The sequence below is a fragment of the Macrobrachium nipponense genome, chromosome 45 (genome assembly GCF_015104395.2).
Source record: "Macrobrachium nipponense isolate FS-2020 chromosome 45, ASM1510439v2, whole genome shotgun sequence".
In the NCBI taxonomy this organism is placed as follows: Eukaryota; Metazoa; Arthropoda; class Malacostraca; order Decapoda; family Palaemonidae; genus Macrobrachium; species Macrobrachium nipponense.
The window spans coordinates 3,442,377-3,465,847 of NC_061105.1; the positions used below are offsets into that span (position 1 = coordinate 3,442,377).

The 23,471-nt window shown below is 44.3% G+C and overlaps 1 protein-coding gene across 9 annotated transcripts in view; it reads left to right on the forward strand.

The window, feature by feature from the left end:
• LOC135214291 (transmembrane protein 245-like) overlaps positions 1–23,471 on the forward strand; it is a 92,789-nt gene that overhangs the window by 9,597 nt on the left and 59,721 nt on the right. For all 9 annotated transcript variants that reach the window (XR_010314318.1, XM_064248426.1, XM_064248422.1 and 6 more), the window contains exons 2-5: positions 13,745–13,955; positions 14,424–14,608; positions 15,455–15,629; positions 16,664–16,784. Coding sequence is in view for 8 of the 9 variants with exons in the window: in XM_064248426.1 (XP_064104496.1) it covers positions 13,788–13,955; positions 14,424–14,608; positions 15,455–15,629; positions 16,664–16,784 (649 nt within the window). In the remaining variant the exon portion in view is untranslated. The remainder of the gene's footprint in view (positions 1–13,744; positions 13,956–14,423; positions 14,609–15,454; positions 15,630–16,663; positions 16,785–23,471) is intronic.

Genomic DNA, 23,471 nt, shown 5'->3' on the forward strand with positions numbered 1-23,471 from the left:
ATTCCAGGGATGGACGAACACCAGTCTGTTCATCAAAAGACTCAGATTCCTCCCACCAAGAAGTGAGGTCTTCCTATTGTTAAAGGACGATGGTTTGTATTAACGTGTCGGAACAAATGACAATTTGTCGAAAATTGCATTTTTTCCTAACTATACAACCTGAGTCCTTTACATATAGTCCCTCCTCATGCCACCCCTCACTCTGCGTATTTTGCATGGGCCAAAAGCAAAAGTGATTTGTTTACCTCCCAGTCGCGCGGCGCGTGACTGTCGGACAAGCAGTTAACTACCGTTCTCCCCTTGTTCGAAGCTTACGACCGTTCCAGCTGCCGCTAGCTACTTCCTATTGTTAAAGGACCTCAGGTTTGTATAGTTAGGAAAAATGCAATTTTCGACAAATTGTCATTTCTCTGGACCAGTGGTGGATGCTTGCAAGATGTGTTTGCTTACCCAGCTCCTCGACATGACAAGTTGCATCTCGTCCATGGTGTGCAGTTGTCAGAGGCAGCAGAGCACTCCTCCTCACTCTTACGACCAGGAGGAGTAGCCTAGGTGCGCAGAACTCCAGTCAGTTCTAGAGGCTCACTCAGATTCCTCCCACCAATCAGTGAGTTTTCCTATTGTTAAAGGACCAAAAGGTTTGTATTACGTATCGGAACAAATAACAATTTGTCGAAAATTTTATTTTCATGTATGACACTTACCTGGCAGGTATATATATAGCTATATTCTCTGTTCGCACTGGCAGAATTTTCAAAACTCGCGGCAACCGCTAGATCACTGGTAGTTCAGGTGATCGCCACCCCGTCGTGGCGCTGGTGCTCGGAATCATTCCCATTTTCGTCAGATTTTTTTCTGCCACTGAACCGGCAACATCGTTGTTGGTTCCCTGCTAGAATTCGAAACTCGTTAGCTGACTTTCGCTGTACTTGGATGGTTTATTGGGTATCGTATTGGAAAGTTGGATTGGCAATCGCGATTGGAAGTTATTAATAATGTCGATTCTGGTATAGTATTTCGAGTGTGTATGAAAGAAGGGTGCAAGGTGAGACTGCCGAAAGCTTCGGTAGACCCTCACACAGTATGTAAGAAGTGTAGAGAGGTTTTGTGTACTTGGGATAATAGATGTAATGAGTGTGAAAGTTTAAATGAGAAGGAGTGGAAGACTTTCACAAAATATGTTGAGAGACTAGAAAAGGATAGAGTAAGAAGATCGGTGTCTCGGAGTGAGAGGTCAGGATCTTCTAGTAAGGCCTTGAATACGTCTGTTATTTCTCCCTCTTCCCAAGTAGAAGTTGTTAATCCTTCTCCTCAGGTCTCTCCTGCGCTGCTGCTGTTTCTGAGGATACTAAATTATGTGAAAGTGTTTGCCGCCTTGCGTCAATGGGCGATAGATTCAGCGTCTTACAGCAAAGTGGGTACGTTTGAAGTGGTCAGTGTAGTGGAGGGGACGGCTGATCGTCTCACTCGTGCTCCTAGACCTAGGCCTCTGCCAAGCTCCCAGACCCCAAGGGAGAAGGCATGTCGACAGTCGAAGGGAGGCGAGAGGGGTTCCCTTACGATCAGTCGTCCCTTCAGGCAGTCCTGTTGCGTCCCAGGCTGCAGCAGTGCGTCATAGAAAAGGCGACACTGGGAAGTGTTTTTTCCTCTACAGATAGTGCTGCGTCAGGCAAGTATGGACGTTATGCGGAGTTTCGCGTTCTCTGAAGAGGACGCATAGACCTACGTCTTCTCAGATGAGCGTTTACCCTCAAGAACCGGTGAGTAGTCCCGAGATTTTCTCTTCTAGTGATGAGGAAGAGGTGGTTCCGATTAAAAGGAGGAGATCCTTTAAGTCAAGACAAGACGCAAGACCTCATGATACGACGGTTCTCTGGATAGGAGCCCTCCTTCTGAAATACGGAGCAGTCTCTCGATTATCTTCTCCTTATCGTAGAGCTCAAGATCGAGTTTCTCGTTTTTTTATGCATGACACTACCTGGCGGTAGTATATAGCTGTATTTCTGAAGTCCGACAGAATTTAAAAAACTTTCAACACACGCAGTGGTCGGCCAGGTGGTAGTACCCATTCCGCCGCTGGGAGGGGGCGGGGTTATCAGGAACCATTCCCATTTTCTATTCATAAATTTTCTGTCGCCGGTACTGAGAACACCTGTTTTCAGTACCTCCGGCTTAGGATTTTGGAAACTTCATTTGCCGCTAAGTATCCTAATTGTCTTTTAATTTTATTTACTTGGATTTGTGGCTAGGCATACGCTATCTTAAATTGATTTGAATTTGATTCATTTTTGCATAAGATATCTGAATCTAGTTAGGCTAGTTTCAGAGGGTGTTGTCTGCAAAGATAGGGTGTGGCTACCGAAAGTTCGGTGTTCCGCACTTGGGGGGCGCAATTAATCAGTAAACATGTCTTATTTCGTAGAAAAAAGTAGATTCGTATGTACGCAATTAATCAGTAAACGTGTCTAATTCCGTAAGGAAAAAGTTTGTTTAGTATGTACGCAATTAATCAATTACGAAAGTCAGGGTAGTGATACTGCTAACCTTCCGGTAGACTTTATTTTGCCTAACGCTGTAGTATGGCCTACGGGTTATGACTATGTCTGCGAGAGGTGATCGCTCTCCTTCATTGTTGTGAAGAGGTTCTACTTCTGTTTTTACGCCTAACCCTGTAATGTTGCCTTCGGGCCCTAAAACAGTGTCTGTAGAGGTTATTGCCCTTTCTCTTATACTATTTCGATTCGTAACTTAGAATCGAAAGTGCTTTGCTTAGAGAGCAATAGTGAAGTGGCTAAGTGTAGTGACAGTGCCCCCTTGTGTAGTGGAGGGTGCGTCAGATCGGCCTTATAACGCCTCTAGGTCTAGACCTCTGTCGAACTCCCAGAACCAAGGGAGAGGGCATGTCGAAAGCCGAAGGAGGGTTACAGGGAACCCCACCGATCTGGCGTGCCTTCGGCAGTTTCTGATGAAAATCCCCAGACTGCCAAAGTGCGTGCACATGCACGAATCCTGAAGGATTGCTTCTCGTCCTCCGAGGCGTCCTCCCGCACAAGGGTTGGAGCTCTCGGAAGGACTCGCGCCCTCTAAGAAGCTTTATAGAAGAGGACGCTTCACGTCCCTTCTCCCTCGTTAAGTGTTTCAGTGAGAAGAAGGCGAAAGTTGCCTGATCACGTGTACTTCTTTCCACCAAGAAATAGGAAAAAGAAGGCAGTTTCTCTCGCTTGTTTTGACGCCTCTGTCAGGAGCGTGACGCTTTCTGCACGCTTATTTGGACGATCGGCTTGAACAGGACGCTCGATGGACGCACTCACCAGTGGACGCCGAGCGTCCTCGCAGTGGCCGCCGAGCGCGCACCAGGACGCCGAGCGTCCTCGCCAGTGACGCCGACGAGCGACCAGGACGCCGAGAGTCCTCGCCAGTGGACGCTGAGCGCGCACCAGAATGTTTCTGTTGAACTCTTCAAGCTCTTGTTTAAGATTTGAGCATCAAGAAAAGTGAACAGAACTTCGTCTTCGAAACCCAGCAAGACCTCGGGTTTCGTGAATTCAAGAGGTCTCTGTCAATATTATATTGCTTTTCGCAAAGGTGGATGGAGTTAAGGAAAGCTCAAGGGAAGATCTCGTTTTTTCTCTACCTCAGTCAAGACTTTGAGATAAAGACAGTTACGGGTTATGTAAAGGCTCGACGTCCTGAACGTCAGGATTTTCGGCAACGTTCAGTAGGATTCTTGCAAAGGCACATCAAAAGGACGCTCTTCAGGAAAGCGCAAGGACAGGACTTCCTTTGCCATACTGCCAATAAATTTAAAGCCTTTAGACCATCTGAAAGGGTTTTTCAGATGATAGATTTTGTTAGTTCTAGTCGAGACTTCCATGCCGATTGAGCATCGTCGTTCTACCTACCGTAAGCCCAGTCTCTTAACAGGATTCTTGTCCCTTCCTTGTTTGAGACGGGAATCGAAAAATAAAAGGCTCGACTTCCTGGATTACGTTTTGTCAATTCAGTGACTCTTTCCCCATTGACAATATACTATCGTTTTGTCAAGTAAGTGGGTCTCCCATCATTGACAAAAATATCTCTCTGTACCGTTAATGGGTTAGTTCTCATTGACAAACATCTCATTAACGTTGATATTGCGTAAGCGAATAAGGACAAGGTTCGGAAGAGCTCTCTTCCTCATTCGCAGACTCGTACAAGAAAATAGACGGTAGACTACGTCAATGAACGCTTATGTCCAGTATCTAAGAAGCTTGAGCTGGTCTGCTTCGATGCTCTAAGTTTTGTTCATGAAACTTGCTTGTCAAGATATGTATGTAGCTGTATTTCCGAATTCAGCTATATATATGTCTGCCAGGTAAGTATGAACAAACTTTATTGTGATAAATAAATTTTTTTTTAAAATTTTTTTTGCCTTGACGTTATTTTACTACTGGTTGGTTTCAAGTCATACACGCTTGCTGTAGTTACCTCTTGGCGGATGGCAACCGAGAGGTCTATTGTCTACTATTTTAAGGACATTTAATCGTCACTCCCTGCAGCCTTCCAGGAGTTTCCGATTTATCTTTTTTACCGTTGTATGGTAGTGTTCTGACGGACACAAAACGCATCTATATATTTAGCGTTTTCCTGTTTCGCTTAAATATACCAGCTTGAGAGTCTCTTTTTGTTCAAAAAATAACGGACCTATTTCTTCGTAGAATAGGGTAGCTGGCAACCCAGACATAAAGTTAAGAGACGACGTTCGTAAGCTGCTGGCTGCTGCTGTGTCTGAATGTCCAAGTTTCAACGAGCCAGTAACAGATCGTGCGCTGTCATGCGTGTAGGTTACGTCTCTCTCTCCTTTCGGGGTTGGGGTTTTGCGAATGACTAACGTATCTCTGTGCTGGCGGTTACGTCTTCTCCTGCGGGATTGACTGACTACTGTATCTCTGTTCCCTACAATCACGGACTTTAGCCTAAGATTGAGGGGATTTCTTACGGAATGAAAAATTAAACGTTGCATTAGTTTTGCCTTATATGTTCAACAGAGTATCTCTTAATCCTTTCGGTGCTCGTTACCGCACGGTATAGAACTACGAGCTACCGCAACATTGCACTTTTATATGCTCCTGCTTAGGCAAAGCGCAGCCTTATAGGGAAGTAAGCATACTCGGGGAGGGAATGGATGAGCTTGCTGGGGACCATTTCCTTCCTGAAGAAGTTTGTTTCCCGCGAATAGACTGCAATTCAGACCACAGTTTTTTACTACCGGGAAACTGAAATATTATTAAAGATCTAGGAATTATTCTGAACATCTCTCAGTGCGTCATGATAGAAGGAGGTGCCGGACATCTGGATAGTGTTTCAGATGTCCTGGATCTTAATCTGAAAGAAGTAAATGCAATTCGGTCGTCCCTCCAGTCCTCGAAACGAGTTTTGGAACCAGTGGTCCACATCAACTCTGATATTCCACAGCTCTCTCATATCTTAAGAAGTATCTTCTCTCGGTCCCTGCTCGAGTTTACGAGAAAGAGCCTATTATAACAACAGGCGTAGAATGTAACAATCATCTAGAGGTTCGTTACAGGATTGCAAAAGTCCGTACGAATCGTCTCGATAGATTACTAACATGCTAGGATATTTTAATTAAGTGGGTTCTTTTTTATGGTTGTCTGAAAGGGTTATTTCCTCTTCAGTATGTGAAGTGTAATGTGTTACGTTAGCTTTGGTGTTGTGGTTCAGGTGGTCTAACTTATCCTAGCATGAATGCCCCTGGTAAGAGAGGGCTAGGGTTTCCTGTCAACAAATTGGTCACGTCCAGTTGTCAGACCCTTGTTGTTAGCTTCTCAACAAACAGGTCACATCCTAGTTGAGAGCTACTAAGGTTTAGCAGGCTAAGAGCAGGACCTACGAAGTCAGCTACCTTAGCAGGGTAAAGGAACTTAATAAATAATTTAAAAATAGTAATTTTTGAATTATGACGATATTGCTGTCTGTGACCACCATCCAAAAGTGTCAATCAGCTATATATATACCTGCCAGGTAAGTGTCATGCATAAAAATGATATTGTTATGATACAATAAAGTTTTATGCATACTTAACTGCAGGTATATATAATTAAATTCCCACCCACCCTCCCTCCCCTCAGGAGACAGGTTCAGAGAAAATCTGAGGAAAACGGCGGGAATACTAGTTCCAAGTACCAGCGCCACGGGAACGTGGGGGAGATCACCTGAAACTACCAGTGGTCTAACGGTTGCCGAGAGTTTTGAAAATTCTGCCAGTGCGAACAGACGACAGAGAATGTTGTTTGACAGATTTGCATCTGTCAAACAACAAAGACCGTCACGATCATTGAGGTCTGTGGAATCTCGATTCTAGCTCACCATCTACGGTTTTTGTCTCGCCTGTTTTCTCGGAGTCAGACACTCGTGCGAGATCAGGCGACATATAGTAGCCCTGAGTTTCTTATTGACGAAGTCGATTGCGGACGACGTTGGGTTGCGTTGACTCACCCCAAGGTTTGCTTAGATTGAATCGCCCAGGCAGTCCAGACATCATTCCTTCAGCTAAGAATAGTGCCTTTTGGTCTTCAGGGTACAGCCTTGCTGTCCTTGATTCGTCTGACTGGTCAACTGGTCGTTCACCTGACTTTAGTACAGACGTAGTCTGAAGTTCTTGATGTCAAAGCATTCGAACCTCTCCTGCCTGTTAACTTCTTGTATGTGATCAGGAAGGCCTTCTTCTAACCACCCTAGATACGACAAAGAGGGTTAGTGAGATTTTAAGCCATCGTCAAGTTTTGGCTTTAGAGAACACAAGGAGGTGTGCTCTCTAAGCCTTCGTTATGGCCTAAGAATGGAAACCCTTTTTGTCCTTGGGCCAGGAATCTTGGAAGCAAGGATGGCACAAGTTAGTGGGGAGGAGCCAGAGAGAGTCCTGTGCCCTGTCAGGTCTCTCAAGTTTTATCTACTTAAAATCAAGAAAGTCGAAGTCAGTCGGGCAATCTGCAATGTTCCGAAAAAACGACCAGACTTGCCCATATCGAAGTACACCCTGGTTTTAGGGTTAAGGAGTTCTTAAAAAAAAAAAAAAAAAAAAAAAAAAAAAAAAAAAAAAAAAAAAAAAAAGGTCTCCTTCATTGTGTTTGCACAAAGATTTGAAATCTTTTATCTGAATGCTCACGAGGTGAGGGCGCGGCCTCGGAAGCATTTCAACAGAGCATGGCACTCAGCAACATCCTGAGTACCATATTTTAGCAAAGCAACTCTGGTTCACTTCACACTCCCTGCGAGATGTGAAGATGGCATATGAGATCTGCTGCTCGCTAGGGCCATACGTGTCTGCAGACCACAATCTTGGGGGCAAGAAGTACTACTCATCCTATCTGTAGAAATGGTGAAGGAAGAGCTCTTAATTTAGTTGTGCAGTCGCTGACAACGGCGACTTCTAACTCTGAAGCCTTAGTTACACACATTAACTTTGGCTAGGTTGGTCAGGTGGTGATATATAATATATATATATATTTTATTTTTTTACTTCAGCCCTCATAGTATGGTCAATATGGTCTAGTCACATTGTGGTCACGCCCCGTTGACAGATCATCTGGAGTGCACCAGCTTTATAGGTCTCTACCCTCGCTGGCACTCTAGTAAAGCAGAAGCAGACCTTGGGTGACAGTAATCACGAAGTCGGCTATGCTAACAGGTGGAACCAAGATGTAAATCATCTGCATGCATTTTTGTCCCAAAATCCTTCTATTCTGTCCCTTCCCACCTCCAACGGTGGCTTCAACTATATATATATACTGACAGGTAAGTTCATGAGCAAAATGATATTGTTATGATACAATAAAGTTTGTTCATACTTGGCAGATATATATATATTCAAGTACCCACCCACCTCCCCTCAGGGGACAGTGGAAATAAAAATTATGATAGAAAATGGGAATGGTTCCTGATACCCGCCTCCCAGCGGCGGGAATGGGTACTAACCACCTGGCGACCACTGCGTGTGTTGGAAGTTTTTTTAAATTCTGTCGGACTTCAGAAAATACAGCTATATATATACCTGCCAGGTAGTATGCATAAAACTTTATTGTATCATAACAATATCATTTGATGATCCTTCTCGTCGTCGTTCTCCGCTTGCTCAGACTTCCCGCCAGGAAACAGAGACTAGGAACTTCCTTGAAGAGATGCAAGGAAGGTTAGCCGATTTAGTTAAATCATGGGGAGCATGGAACATCCTCCTACGAGGCGTAAGGACGCATCTCTCCCAGTCAAGTCATCTAAAAGGACGCATGATGGTTTGCCTCCTTCTCATCACGCTTCGGAGTCTAGGGTAGTACGCAAGTTCCGGGAGCAAGGCCGCAGGACGCAAGTTACGAGAACAGGAAGCAGGACGCAAGTTTCCGGAGCAGGACGCAGGACGCAAGCTTCCGGAACAGGACGCAGGACGCAACCTCGGAGCTCAGAAGGACGCAGGACGCAGGCGGCAGGAGCCGTTTTCTTCCCGCGAGGTTGGAGAAGATTTTCTGCAGCAAGACCTTGGTTTACAGGATGTGTCTTCGGCAGAAGAGGAAATAGAAGACTTAGAATCTGAGGAAGAAAAAGAGGGTGAAGCACCTTCTTCAGACTATAAGAAATTAACGAATTGCCTTCTTTCACTTTTTGAAGGGGATTTTCAGCCTGCAGCTCCGACATCACCCCCCTTTCTCAATTCTGCCAAGAATAAAACTCCGAAGAAGTCCTCGTTTTTGAAGATGAAAGTTTTGATACGGCTAAGAAGGCTCTTCAAAGAATTGATACGTGGTTGAAGGAAAAAGAGGGAAGCGGCAAGACTGTGTTCTCTTTCCCTCCTGCCAAATTGGCATCGAAGTCCGGAATTTGGTATGCGACGGGGGAAAATCTCGGCCTGGGAGTTCCTGCCTCCTCCCAGGGGGAATTTTTCCAACATTGTTGACAGTTCCCGCCAGACATGCCTTGAATTCGGCTAAAGTGTGGTCTCCATCAGAATTAGATCATCTCTTGAAAGGGATTTTCCGGACCTTCGAGGTTTTCAATTTTCTTGATTGGTCCGGTTGGGGGCTCTGGGACGAACAGTGGAAAATAATGAATCAACGGCTTCTCAACTCCCAAGCAGTATTATGTCCTGCATGGACAAAGCCTTAAGGGATGGCGCGAATGAATTAGCATCTCTTTTCACTGCAGGAGTTTTAAAGAAAAGGTCACTCCTATGCTCTTTTGCTGCTAAGGGCGTTTCTAACGCCCAGAAATCCGAATTGGTTTATTCCCCACATTTCGGATCAATTGTTTCCTGCGGATATTATCAAGGATATTTCGCTTTCCCTAACTCAGAAGGTGACGCAGGATCTGTTAACTTCTTCGGTAAGGAAATTTTTACCCAACAAGGTGGTTAAGAAGACACCTAAGGAATCAAGACAAGCTAGTCAGCCCTTTCGAGGCAAGTCCTTTTCTCGTCCTGCCTTCAGAGCAAGAAGAGCTCCGTCCAAGAGGGGTTCGAAACCCAGTAGTAAACAATGAACAACAAGTCCTTCAGACATCAGTAGGTGCCAGACTCCAGAAGTTTTGGGAGATTTGGCAAGAAAAGGGAGCAGATCCTTGGGTCGTCAAGGTAGCCAAAGAAGGTTACAAGATCCCTTTTCTGAAGAGACCACCTCTTGCGACATCGCCAAGAGAGCTTGGAGCTCCACTACAGCGATCCAGGGAAAACAAGAAGCACTACAAGAACAAGTTATTTCTATGCTCAAGAAAGGAGCAATAGAACCTGTTCTGGATCACTTATCTCCGGGATTTTACAACCGGCGTTTCTTTTAGTAGCGAAATCCTCGGGGGATGGAGACCAGTACTGGACGTAAGTCAACTCAACTTATTTGTGGAAGAAGACAAAATTTACGATGGAGACGACCGATTCAGTACTGGCAGCGGTACGTCCAGGGGACTGGATGATTACCCAGGACCTTCAAGACGCATATTTTCATATCCCAATTCATGCAGGATCCAGGAAGTACCTGAGATTTGTGATCCAGAAAACAAAAGGGTCTTTCAGTTCAAAGCCCCTCTGCTTTGGACTGTGCACAGCCCCACAAGTTTTTACAAGAGTGATGGCGAGCGTGGCGAAGTGGCTACACATTCTAGGAATAAGAGTGTCTCTATACCTGGACGATTGGCTCATAAGAGCACAATCAAGAAAGCAATGTCTGGAGGACTTAGAATGACGTTAACATTAACGAAAGAGTTAGGGTTGATGGTGAACTTAGAAAAGTCGAATATGACACCCAGTCAGGAGCTAGTTTATTTGGGGATTCTGATCTCCTCAGTGACTTTTCGGGCTTTTTCCGTCTCCCAACAGACAAGAGCAGTGCATCCGGAAGTTCAGCCTTTCTAGAGAAAGAACAATGTTCAGCACGGGAGTGGATGAGCTTACTGGGGACCCTCTCGTCCCTGGAACGGTTTCGTTTCTCTAGGAAGGCTTCACATGAGACCCCTACAAATATTTTTGAACCAAGTCTGGCCAAGAAAATCGCAACCAGATTCCTTCCTGTTTCGAATTCCTTGCAAGATCAAAGAGGAATTGCGGTGGTGGCTAACTCCGGGGAAGTTTAGCGAAGGCAGCGTCTCTCCAGCAAAAGAACCCAGACCATGTATTGTTCTCAGACGCGTCGGACGCAGGCTGGGGAGCGACTCTCGGACATCAAGAAGTTTCAGGTCGTTGGAGCAAGGAGGAAGCGGCTTGGCATATAAACAGAAGGAACTGATGGCGATTTTCTTGGCTTTGAAAGAGTTCAACGCGGTGATTCGCAACAGGGTGGTGCAAGTCAACGCGGACAATACCACAGCTCTGGCGTACATCCGCAAACAGGAGGGACACATTCAATCTCTCTTTGCAAGTTGGCGGAGATCCTTCTTTGGGCAGAGAAGGAAAACGTAACCCTTCTCACCAGATTCATTCAAGGGAGAAGAATGTGAGAGCGGACCTGTTGAGCAGGGAAGGTCACCATTCTATCAACAGAATGGACTCTTCATTTAGAAGTATGCCAGAGTCTGTGAAATTATGGGCGGGGTCGCCCATGGTGGACTTGTTTGCGACAGCAATGACAAAGAGATTGACGACTATTGCTCTCCAGTCCCAGACCGTCAAGCAGTCGCAGTAGACGCCTTTCTTCTAGATTGGACGGGGCTAGACGTCTACGCCTTTCCCCCGTTCAAGATATTAGGAAAGGTTTTGAAGAAATTCAGGGAGAGTCAAGGGACAAGAATGACTCTCATAGCTCCATACTGGCCGGCCCGAGATTGGTTCACAGAGGTACTGAATGGACAATAGATGTACCAAGGACACTTCCAGCAAGAGTAGATCTACTCAAACAGCTCACTTCAACAGGTACCACAAGAACACCCTCGCTCTGGGTCTGACTGCGTTCAGACTATCGAAAGACTTGTCAGAGCGAGGGGTTTTCTAGAGAGGCGGCCAGAGCGGTGGCCGGAGCTAGAAGAGCCTCTACTATTAAGGTGTACCAGGCGAAGTGGGAAATCTTTCGCAAGTGGTGCAAGAGTCGGAAGATTTCTTCATCCAGTACCTCTGTGACCCAAATTGCCGACTTCCTTTTATACTTAAAGAAGGAAATAAAATTGTCAACTCAGACGATTAAAGGGTATCGGAGTATGTTGGCCTCAGTATTTAGACATAGAGGTCTAGATATTACAAATAATCTAGATCTGAGAGACCTCATAAGGTCCTTTGGAACAAGGAAGGAGCTCCAATACAGAGCGCCTTCCTGGAATCTCGATGTGGTCTGAATTTTTAGGAACTAGTAAGTTCGAACCGATGGATCAAGCCTCGTTGAGAGATATCTCGAAAAAGACCATCTTTTTGGTGGCCTTGGCCACGCTAAAAGGGTGAGTGAGCTGCAAGCAATTAGCAAACCATATTGGCTGGAAACATGACAAAGCGGTTGCTCATTTCAGGAGGGGTTCTTGGCCAAGAACGAGAGTCCAGCTCATCCATGGCCAAGGTCTTTTGAAATTATGGGTCTTTCAGATTTAGTAGGACAGGAACAAGAGAGAGTTCTTTGTCCAGTAAGGGCATTGCGCTATTATATGGAGAAAAACCAGTAAGATTAGAGGAACTTCAGAATCACTGTGGTGCTCTGTGAAGGATCCTAGCAGAGCAATGACCAAAAATGCTATTGCCTTTTTCCTTAGGGAACTAATTAAAGAATCTCATATGTTATGCCAAGAGGAAAATTTCGGCATCCTTAAGGTTAAGGCGCACGAAGTGAGAGCAGTAGCTACTTCCTTGGCTTTTAAAAAGAATATGGCCCTCAAAGATATCATTGAAACGACGTTTTGGAGGACTAATTCAGTGTTTGCAAGTCATACCTTAGAAACGTCAAAACAACGTTTGACAATTGTCAAACGTTGGGTCCATATGTATCCTCAGGAGCAGTATTGGGCAAAGGAATTTCCACCCCATAACTTACTAACATGCTAGGTATTTTAATGAAGTGGTGTTGTTTTTATGGTTGTCTGAGAGGGTTATTTCCTCTTCAGTCGTGAAGTGTAGTGTGTTAGGTTAGTTTTGTGTGTGGTTCAGGTGGTCTAACTTATCCTAGCATGAATGCCCGTGGTAAGAGAGGGCTAGGGTTTCCTGTCAACAAATTGGTCCCGTCCAGTTGTCAGACCCTTGTATTTAGCTTCATCAACTAATAGGTCACGTCCTAGTTGGAAGCTACTAAGGTTTAGCAGGCTAAGAGGCAGGAATGCTGAAGTCAGCTACCTTAGCAGGTAAGGAATCTAAGAGTATTTTGAATTTTAAATTTTAAAACTTACAATGTTGCTGTCTTTGACCCACCTCCAAATGTGTCAATCAGCTATATATATACCTGCCAGGTAAGTGTCATACATGAAAATGATGTTATTATGATATAACAAAGTTTCATGTATTACTTACCTGCAGGATATATAAAATTAACATTGCCCACCCACCTCCCCTCAGGAGACAGGGTTCAGAAGAAAAATCTGACGAAAATGGGAATGATTCCGCGCACACAGCGCCACGGGAGCGGGGTGGCGATCACCTGAACTACCAGTGATCTAGCGGTTGCCGCGAGTTTTTGAAAATTCTGCCAGTGCGAACAGAGAATAAGCTCTATATATTAACCTTGCCAGATAAGTATGCATGAAACTTTGTTATATCATAATAACATCATTTTTCCTAACTATACAAACCTGAGGTCCTTTAACAAAGATACCCACCTCATGCCACCCCTCAATCTGAACCTGGGCCGAAAGGCAAATTGGAGTGTTTACATCCGGGCAGGCTAGCCTGCCCCACGGTAGTTACTGCCTAACCACCTTGTTCAAGATTCAACGGCCGTAATTCCAGCTACGCTGTAAGTTAATTCCTATTGTTAAAGGACCTCAGGTTTGTATAGTTAGGAAAAATACAATTTTCGACATTGTTATATCTTTGTTATGCTTGTATTCGGTCACAGGTTTTGTTGAGATTGATGCAAATAGGAAGCTATTTTGATTTATGCTTCACCTTATTGACTGATGTCATTTTTTTATTAAAGTTATTTTGACTGATGCTATATTTAATATCCCCATTTTGTTTTCTGTCTGCTATCTTGGAAGACAGCAGTGAAAATATATTTATATGAATATTTCATGTTTTTTAGTTACATAATTCATAATCTGATTTGAGCATGATACTAGAACACTAACACTATTATCTTCCCAGGTCTGCACTTTTATAGTTATGATAAGCTAAGTCCCACGTGAACATGGCAATGTATGGAGACAATGTTCGTTCTCCGCTGGAGCAGGTCTGGAGGCAGTTTGTTCCCCAAGGCTATGACCAGGCATTGCGGAATGCCTTCTACAATGTCGCTGCTGTTGTGTTTGTGGTCTGTGTCGGGGCAGCTGCTTGGTCTGTTTATATGATATTTCAGGTGAGGAAAGTCCTCTTTGAAGTTCATTTAATTGTATTTTTTAGGTATGAATTTTATAAATAGTTGACCAGCTGAAATAGTCTGGTAAAGAAGAATCAGATAGTCATGTTGATCAGTTGACCAGCCGAAATAGTCGGGTTAAGAAGATTCAGATAGTCATGTTGATCAGTTGACCAGCCGAAATAGTCGGGTTAAGAAGATTCAGATATTCATGTTGATCAGTTGACCAGCCGAAATAGTCGGGGAAAGAAGATTCAGATAGTCATTTTGATTATAAAAGTCAGCTTTTGCTGGCATAATTTAGAAAGGGGACTTACAGTAGAACCAGGGACTTCAGGTTATTTTGATAAGTAATATCAACAACTGACACTAGTTTTGAAAAGAAGATAATACAGTACCAGGGAATTATAGTTTAGACAAAAATTTCATGCAAGTTTTTTTTATTTTACTACATTCTTCTCTTTACAGCCTTTTGTGAAGCCATTGCTGTGGGCAGTATTATGCGGGTCATTGCTTCATCCAGCCAAGCACATTGTGACCTCGTGGACAAGGGGATGGTTGTTAGAAGTCCACTCAGCTGGCAGTCTCCTCTCAATGTCCATAGCCCTCCTTCCACTTAGGCTGCTCGATACTATCTCAGAGATTGTGGGCAGGTAATTATTACATATTTTATATGCCCTTATATATTTGGTTTTGTATACTTTTGGGGTTGGTATTTTACTGTATTTTTAAAATTGCTCTTATTAATTAAAGTCAGAATTTTCCATTGGTAATTCAGTAACTGGAGCAAATGGGAGAATGTTATGCAATGGTTAAACAAGAATTTTCTTGAATGCATCCATATATTGTCCTATGTTGAATATTCATTGTTTTAGAAAGTATTTATGTATGTAGGCTAGTATTTCACCACTGAATCTACATTCTTTAAAGAATCAGGAAATTGGCAATTGTTTTAAAGTCAGCAATGAACCAGTCTGTGTCAGACAAAACCTCGCTTTGTATTTTCTTCACTGTTGATATGCAAAACTATACTTTCCTCCTTCCCCAGTGGTTTCCATGGGAGGATATTCAAACCTAGAGAAAAAAAAACTATTTTCCTCAGCAAGGAATGTGAAAAATTTATGTATGAACTAATAAGAGTCAAGTTGTAGTGACATGAATTAGTTTAGTATTGTTATTAATGAAAAAGATCTGAAGTGCAGTAGAATTCTATAGAAAAATGCACAAGTAATTACAGTTTTATTTTTATATAGAGGTAAAGCCTTCGTTGTTGTCAACAACACGTGAAAGTGCATTGAACTCAAGACTATTGCTGTACCTTTTTCATTGTGTGGGAAATAGCCGGCTGAAAATTGTTAGATAAAAGTAAAAAGAAATTATTTTCTGCAATGTCTATTCAATAATTTTAGTTCCCATTTTGGTTATGCATACTATTGTCAAGTTAGGGGTAACTAAAGTTTTACTTTGCTCAGTTTTTCATTTAAAAAATTCTGTAACAGGTTTGTAGTGCAGCATGTACGGAGCGTCATAACTGTAACTGTCATATTACCAGTTGTATATATCATCATTCATCACACGCCTATCTTCTTGTCGAGCTTAGCATATACAGTAATTTCCACGATCTTCTACATCATATCGACCGTTGTTTCCATAGCATCTTCGAATGGCTACATAGTAAGTACGCTGTGTGCTTCATTAGTGTTTATTTTATTTCAAATACCATATTTTCATTTTGGATTTTATTTTTGAGCAGATACAGTTAGAGAATGTTTTTATACCTTCCAAACATTGAATAATATTGACCTGTAATTTTGTTACATTTTTCACATCCCCTCAGTCATTGAATTTGGGTAATGTTGGGTCAGGTCAGTATTTGAATGGAAGATCATAAGTTATTGTTAGATACTGGTTACTATTGCTGCATAACTACCATTTGTCTAGTACTATTCTTCAGGGGCGTTCATCTTTGAGATACAAGTAATCCTGAGCTACTTTTCACCCAATTTGATTTCTGTTGGAGGGACATTGATTAAAGACTCTGGATTAAGCAGTATGCTTAAAGGTGTCATTTGTATTAACATCATAGGTTAGGTATTGTGGCAGTCATACTTGGTCCCACTTGCAGAATGCTATGCAACCAATGCTAGACTTTTTTTAATTGGTAGTGTAAAATTACCGGACTTGATTTCTCTCTCTGGTTGCTCCTTATTACCTGCATGTGTCAGTCTAGGAAACAAGTTTATCAAAGTACACCATTTAAGCAACATTTCCCAAATTAGCAAGGTTTTACAAAATCTGTTTGGTCAACTGGTTATCAGCAACCAGTCTTGACAGGAGTAGGCAGTGAGGGGTAGATGGATGCTGACAGGGTAACAGAGTACTTGGAGGATAAAGTTTGTGCTTGAATGGTGGCTAGCTTTCATTGATGGTTACCCACCGAAGTAATATATGTCATGACTAGACCTCAGTATCATGTTGAGAAAAGGATTAGGTGTTCAAGTAGCCTTAGCAGATATGTATTTATTTTACTTTGAGAATGCCTCACAATCAGGTTTTGTCAACTGAATTCTGCAAAAAGTCACAGTAAACATTCTGAGGCATAACTAATTACTCTGTATGCTGTATATATTGTAGGTCAAGAATTTATACAGAATTTATATAGAAAAACATGTCTGGGTATGTGTGATATTGTATCAAAATCTTCACAGGTGCTAACGTTAGTGCTTGGATATGTGATAGCAGTTGTGTTCTTCTGGTCTGGTAACACATCTCGTACTTTAAGCAAAATGAGCCTTGCTGTGTGGGTTATTGCTGCTGCTGGAATTTCAGGTGAGTAATTGTTATGCTAAGTTTTTTATGATCGATGCATCATTCATGGCCTGACAAAGGCTATAGTTGCATATAGAATATGTTGTTTGGGGTCCATTGTCGCAGTAAAGTTTTGCAACAAGACCACTGAATCATATACCTAGACTCAGAGAAGTTGTACGTAAATGAGAGTGAAAATTGGAGGACAGTCCAATTAAAGAAGTTGGACAGTAAAGTGGAAGGAGGTTAAAGAGAATGGGTGAAGTAAAACGGCAAAAAACATTGCAAGTGGGGAGAAAAGAAAGCTGCAAAGACCTTTAATGCTATGTATATAATGTGCTTCACTAGTCAGTCTTTAGACAGTACCCACCTTCTTCATCTTACTGGCTACTGTTGGAGGAAGAGCCTTTGCTGGCATAAGGCTGGCTTAATCTAAAATAACAACAACCCAATAGGCAGAGTATCCCTTATAGTGTCTTGCATGACATATTGTAGGTTTGTTATAGAGTCCCTTTAGCCCCAAGTCTACTGGCCTTTGCCATTTAATTTATCACTTATTTCTTTTCCACCTTTCATTTAAGGGAAAACACCATTTGGATGGTCTTGTGCGAGATCAGAAATGGGTCTTAACTAACCTAACATAACCATGAGTTGAGGTATCACTCAGTTGGGAAGGAATTTAAAGGATATATTTAAAAATTTACAATTCATATTGATTTTCTAGCCCTTTTGAAATTGTTTACAGACTTGGTTAACAATTTAATCAACTACATATATAATTTTTGTTCATACACGAAACAAACCTTCGGTCTTAACATTAGGATTTACTAGCGCCAAGCTGGAAACCGGTAGAATTAAAATTACACTTGTGAGATCCAGGGACTAATGGCATCTATACCAGGTCACGGGGCATGTATACCCAGAATGCCCACGGCTACCTGTGACCCATCAGTTATTTTCCTACCGCCTTTAAGATAAGACGTGTTACTGTCTATCTCATTTAAAGCCGGTTTTTCAGTTTGCCCGTTCTTTATCCATTTCATTTTTTATTTTTCATTCCTTTTCTTTCTCCAAGTGTGATCAGTGTGGGGTAAGAGTGTATACGTGGTATGATGGAGAATTTTGCCTCAACATCGGGATCGTCTACCGTTTCGAAGAGGAGACAAAGGAAATGCCCAGGAGTCAGTGGCTTTCCATGTTCTAGGTTCCTAACTTCGGTGTCGACGGATCCTCATCTAACGTGTAGTAGGTGCAGGGAAAACGTATATACGGTTACTAATCCGTGTTCTGTTTGTCGCGGTTGGTCGGTGGAACAGTGGAAGAAGTTCTATGGGAAAAGCCAATACAAAAGGAAGGGGGTGACGCCATCTTTGGATGACCAAACCTTACCGGCTTCTTTTGTATCGGTAATAAACCAGGCTGCTCCATATGTTTCTCCACCTGCTTTTGAATTGTCTCATACCCCTTCGGTTTCTCCTAGCAGTTCTGTATCGGAAACGTCAGGGGGGGGCCTTGGGTAATTTTATGAATAATTTGCACTCTCCATTGTTCCCAGCAAGTAGAGGGGGAGATCCGCCATCTTTGTTCCAGGCTCCTGCTACTCAAGCGCATAGGTTAGATGGTACGTGGTCAGCGCTAGGCCTACCAGGCGTACCAACCTTGGATGGTCTGCTTGCGCATTATATGACGTCACGGTTCCAGCAGGGTCCGGCAGCGCTGAATGTTCCTCATCCCCCGGGCTTGCAATTTATGGGAATTAATGCTGCGGCTTCACCATCCCACTCAGTATTTACAGCGATGCAGAACGTGGGAGGTAGTTTGGCAGCAAACGTGCGGTTGCCAGCAGAAACCTCTCAGTCTCTCCCTACGAGAGGGATGACGTCACAACATACGTCACACTCTGATATGGCAGGCGTGATGACGTCACAGACCGATTCTCGCCTTTTTCGCTGCACCCGACGCTAATACGCCTTCTGACCCGTCAATGCAAACTGTAATGCAGAAATTACAGGATATAGAGAAGAGAATGAATAAGAGAGACAAAAGAAAAAGTGTGATTCGCCTTCTTCGTCTTCTTCCTCTAGTTCGGCGTCATCGCTAAGTCCGATAACGTCACGGCGAGCGCCAGTCAAGCGTTGGAGGAGGATTCGGGAGTTCCTGGCGGATCCTCGGGCTAAGAGGAGAAGAATCAATTCTTCCTCTTCTTCGGACCAAGACTGTCATTTCCAAGTCAGCAAGAAGCTCGGAAAATCAGTGGCTATTAAGCACAAGGTTGGCAGACGAAGCCGTTCGCAAGAATCCGAACAAGCGAGAGAGGTGACGGCCTGGCGAGCTAGCGGCCGAGGCGGAGTTGCCAGTTCGGATCGCAAAAACTGCGATACCTCTGGTAAAATCGACGTTGGCGGCGAAAGGTGCAGCAGAGGATGGAATGCAGGTCCCAGTTTCGCCCGTAAGGCCGTTTAAAATACGTACGAAGGACGATAAGGCTCCTATTAAAAGTACGAAAAATAGAGAGTTGGCAACCTCGGCGGATACGTTCGTGGAAGGCAGTGTCCGTCTGGATAGAAGGTTGAGGCCGGGCTTGCCGACGCTCGAAAAAGATGCCAATGCTAATAGAGACGAACTTAGCTCTGTCTTAAGGGAGCCTTCATCTTGGAGATCTAGACGAGATTCTCGCTCTAGATCTGTGAGCAGAGAAAGAGTGAGATGTTCTCGTTCCCCTGCTGACTATCCGGGATCGAGCCAACAGCGGCCAACAAAGATCAAAGAGACCGCGGCCGTAGGGGCAGGCGGCTGGGAATTCCGGGCCGTCTGTCAGAAGATAAAGGCGAGACAACATCCCTTGTGACGGAGAGTGGTACACTAGAGCCGGAGGAAGGAGAAAACCAAGAGTTTCTGGCCTCGTATGCAGAGGTTATTGATTTGATTCGTCAATTCATAGCCTTTCGGAGAAGACAGAAACACCGGCCAGTATGCTTCCTCCTGGAATTGACATGGCGTTTGGACTAAAGAGGGATACCAAGGTGTCGTATGAATTGCCTTGTTCGAGTCATGCGGAATCGGTCTTGCAACACGTAAACGCAAAGATTGCAGGGAGGAATAATTCCTTAAGATCTAATAGATCATTTAAATTTATTCCCCCTCCAATGATAAAGCAAAGGAAATATTATACGACACCAAAGGTCCCTTTGCTGTCTAGACAAATGAACCCTAATGTTGTAAGGTTAAGGCCTGGATTAACCTTGGATCAGGTTAAAATGGAGTGCCCTTCGATGACGTACCTAGAGGCTGCTACGTTAGAAGCAACAGCTTCTTCTGTCTTTCAGGCTGCTTCCTGGTTAGACCTTTGGTCAACAGCAGTGGCGAAAATTGCGTCCTCGGAAGCAACAAGGAAAGTAGTGGATGAACCATTGTTCATTAGATTACTACAGTCAGGTTCTAAGGCGATTGCGTACCTGACAAACGCAAGTGCCAATGTTTGGGCAAATATCCTGCTAATGAGGAGAGATGCAGCATTGGCTAGACTAAGCCGCAATGTGGATTTGGATTCCCTGTTAGCAATGAGGAATGGGGATATCTTGGAATCGCAACTGCTGTTGCCAGAGGTCATACTGGAAGAGGCGATAGATAGAAGAAGGATGGACCAATAACGATAGGTTGGTGCAACAGGCAGTTAGGAAAACGTCTAACAGTCAAACTACTCCTTTGGAGGGAAGACAACAGCAGATGTCTCGGAAGAAGACAGTGAGACATAGCATCCCTAATAGAGTCACAAGACCCTCTTCCCCAAAGAGGATAACTCATCGGCCCCCTTTCACAATAGAAACAACAGAGGAAGGGGCAATAGGGGAAGAGGGAGAGGCTCAAGAAGATAGGATGGGCGCCTCCCATCACTCGGCCACACCAGTGGGGGGTTGCCTGGCAAATCACTGGAAGGTGTGGCAGGAACTAGGGGCAGAGCAGTGGGTGGTGGATGTTCTCAGGATCGGGTATTTGATTCCGTTCGAGGTAACCCTGCCCCTGACAGATCAACCATTACCCCATGTCACTTATGCCCACAAATCTCAGAAGGCCACTATTCTGCAGGACGAAGTGAAGAAGATGATGGAAAAAGGAGCTGTGCAACAAGTATGCAGTCCGACAAAAGGCTTCTACAGCAGAATTTTCCTCGGTACCCAAAGCCAACGGGGAGTGGAGGACAGTAATAGACCTGTCAACGCTGAATCTGTTTATAAGGAAAACCAGTTTCAAGATGGAAACTCCGAAAACGGTTCTACAAGCAGTCAGAATTGGAGACTTTATGCTGACAGTCGATCTAAAGGACGCATACTTTCAGATACCAGTCCATCAGTCTTCAAGGAAATTTCTCCGCTTCAGTCTTGCAGGGAAAGCTTTCGAATTCAAGGTCCTGTGCTTCAGATTGACATCGTCTCCTCAAGTTTTTACAAGAGTGTTCACCCTCGTGTCGGCGTGGGCGCATGCTCAGGGGATCAGGCTAATAAGATATCTGGACGATTGGCTGGTGATAGCAAAGTCCAGGGAGAAATTACTCAGGGACAGGGCGGCCCTCCTGCAGCTTTGTCACAGCCTAGGTATTGTGGTGAATCAGGAGAAGTCGCAGTTGGATCCAAGTCAACGTTTGGAATATCTGGGAATGGTGATAGACACAACACAAGCCAAAGTATTCCCGACAGACCAAAGAGTAGAGAAATGCAACAAGTGGTGAATGCCTTTCTAGGAAAGCAGACACAGCCAGCAAGACAGTGGCAGGTGGTGCTGGGAATCCTAACCTCCCTGGAGAAGCTAGTACCACAAGGAAGGCTACACCTTCGGTCCCTACAATGGAGGATGAAGGAGTTTTGGTCACCAACAGTAGATCACCCGTACGAGCAAATTCCCTTGTCGGCAGAAGTGAGGAAAGACTTGCTGTGGTGGGTGAACGACGACAATCTGACAGTGGGTGTCCCCCTTCAACAATCCTCCCCAGACCTCTTGCTGTTCTCGGATGCGTCACTAGAAGGCTGGGGAGCCCATATGGAGGAGTTGATGGTGTCAGCAAAATGGAGTTGCAAGGACAGAGAACTCCATATAAACGTGCTGGAGTTGAAAGCAGCTTTTCTGGCTCTACAAGAATTCAGGGAGAGAGTAAAGGGACACTCAGTGGTATTGATGTCAGACAACACCACAGTAGTAGCTTATATAAACAAGCAAGGAGGCCTAGTTTCTCGGCAGTTACATGTGATGACAGTTCAACTTCACCAGTGGACTATAGAGAACCTGGTAGACATCAAGGCCAGGTATATTCCGGGAAAAAGAAACATAGTGGCCGACAAGTTGAGCCGCAGGGATCAGATTCTGGGAACGGAGTGGTCCCTACACCAACAGGTAGTGGACAGGATGCTCATGTTGTGGGAAGGACCGATCATAGACCTATTCGCAACCAGGTACAACAAAAAAGTTGGAAGTGTATTGTTCAGTAGTCCCGGACGCAGAGGCAGTAGCAGAAGATGCGCTACAACACCCCTGGGACAATCTGGACGTATACGCATTTCCTCCATTTTGTCTAATCCGTCAGGTTCTGAACAGGGTAATGCGGTCTCAGAACCTCAAGATGACCCTGGTAGCTCCGTTATGGCCGAAAGCAGAGTGGTTTCCAGACCTACTGGAACTCCTAGTAGATGTGCCAAGAGAGTTACCTCCATGGAGCAACCTTCTGTGTCAGCCTCACGTGGAGAGGTACCACCAGTCGGTGAAGTCCCTATCGCTTCACGGGTGGAGACTGTCAAGTATCTCCTCCGAGAGCGAGGGTTTTCGCAGAAAGCAGCAACTCAGATGGCAGGCAATATCAGAAAATCATCTGCGACAGTATACCAAGGAAAGTGGTCAGCATACTGTGATTGGTGTCGTAGAGGGAACGTGTCTCCACTCGGTACCACTATTCAGCAGTTAGCAGACTTTCTGATATATCGCAGAACAGAAAAACATATGTCTGTATCTGCAGTGAAGGGGTACAGGGCGGCTCTAGCCTCAGTCTTACGAATGAAGGAGTGGACATATCGTCTTCATGGGAGTTGGCCATGCTGATGAGGAGCTTTGAACAGTCATGCCCACCAAAGAGCTAAAAGCCCCAGATTGGGATCTGACCAAGGTACTGAGTAGTCTGACAAAACCCCCCTACGAACCACTAAGGCAGCCCACGGATAGGAGCCTGACCCTGAAGACAGTCTTCTTATTGGCCCTGGCTTCAACCAAAAGGGTGGGGGAGCTACATGGCCTCTCATATCTCATAAAGCACTCGAGAGGTTGGAGATCAATGGTATGTGAGTTTGTCCCAGAATTCGTGGCCAAGACCCAAAATCCAACAATAGTAGACGGCAGATTCGACTCCTTTACCATACCTTCCTTGGCAGACTTTGTAGACAACGACAAAGGTGAGATGCTCCTGTGCCCCGTCAGGGCACTAAGGTAGTACTTAAAGAGAACAAGGCACCTCAGGCCGGGGTGCCAGAGGTTGTTCGTAAGTACAGGACGGAACAAGAAGGAAGTGTCCAAGAATACAATATCATTTTGGCTAAGGGAGACGATCAGAGATGCTTATACGGCAGAAGACAGAGGGTCAGATAGCCAGGTGGGAGCTAGAGCTCATGACATCAGGGGCGTGAGTGCTTCCCTGGCATTTAAGAAGAACATGTCTGTGGATAAAATTCT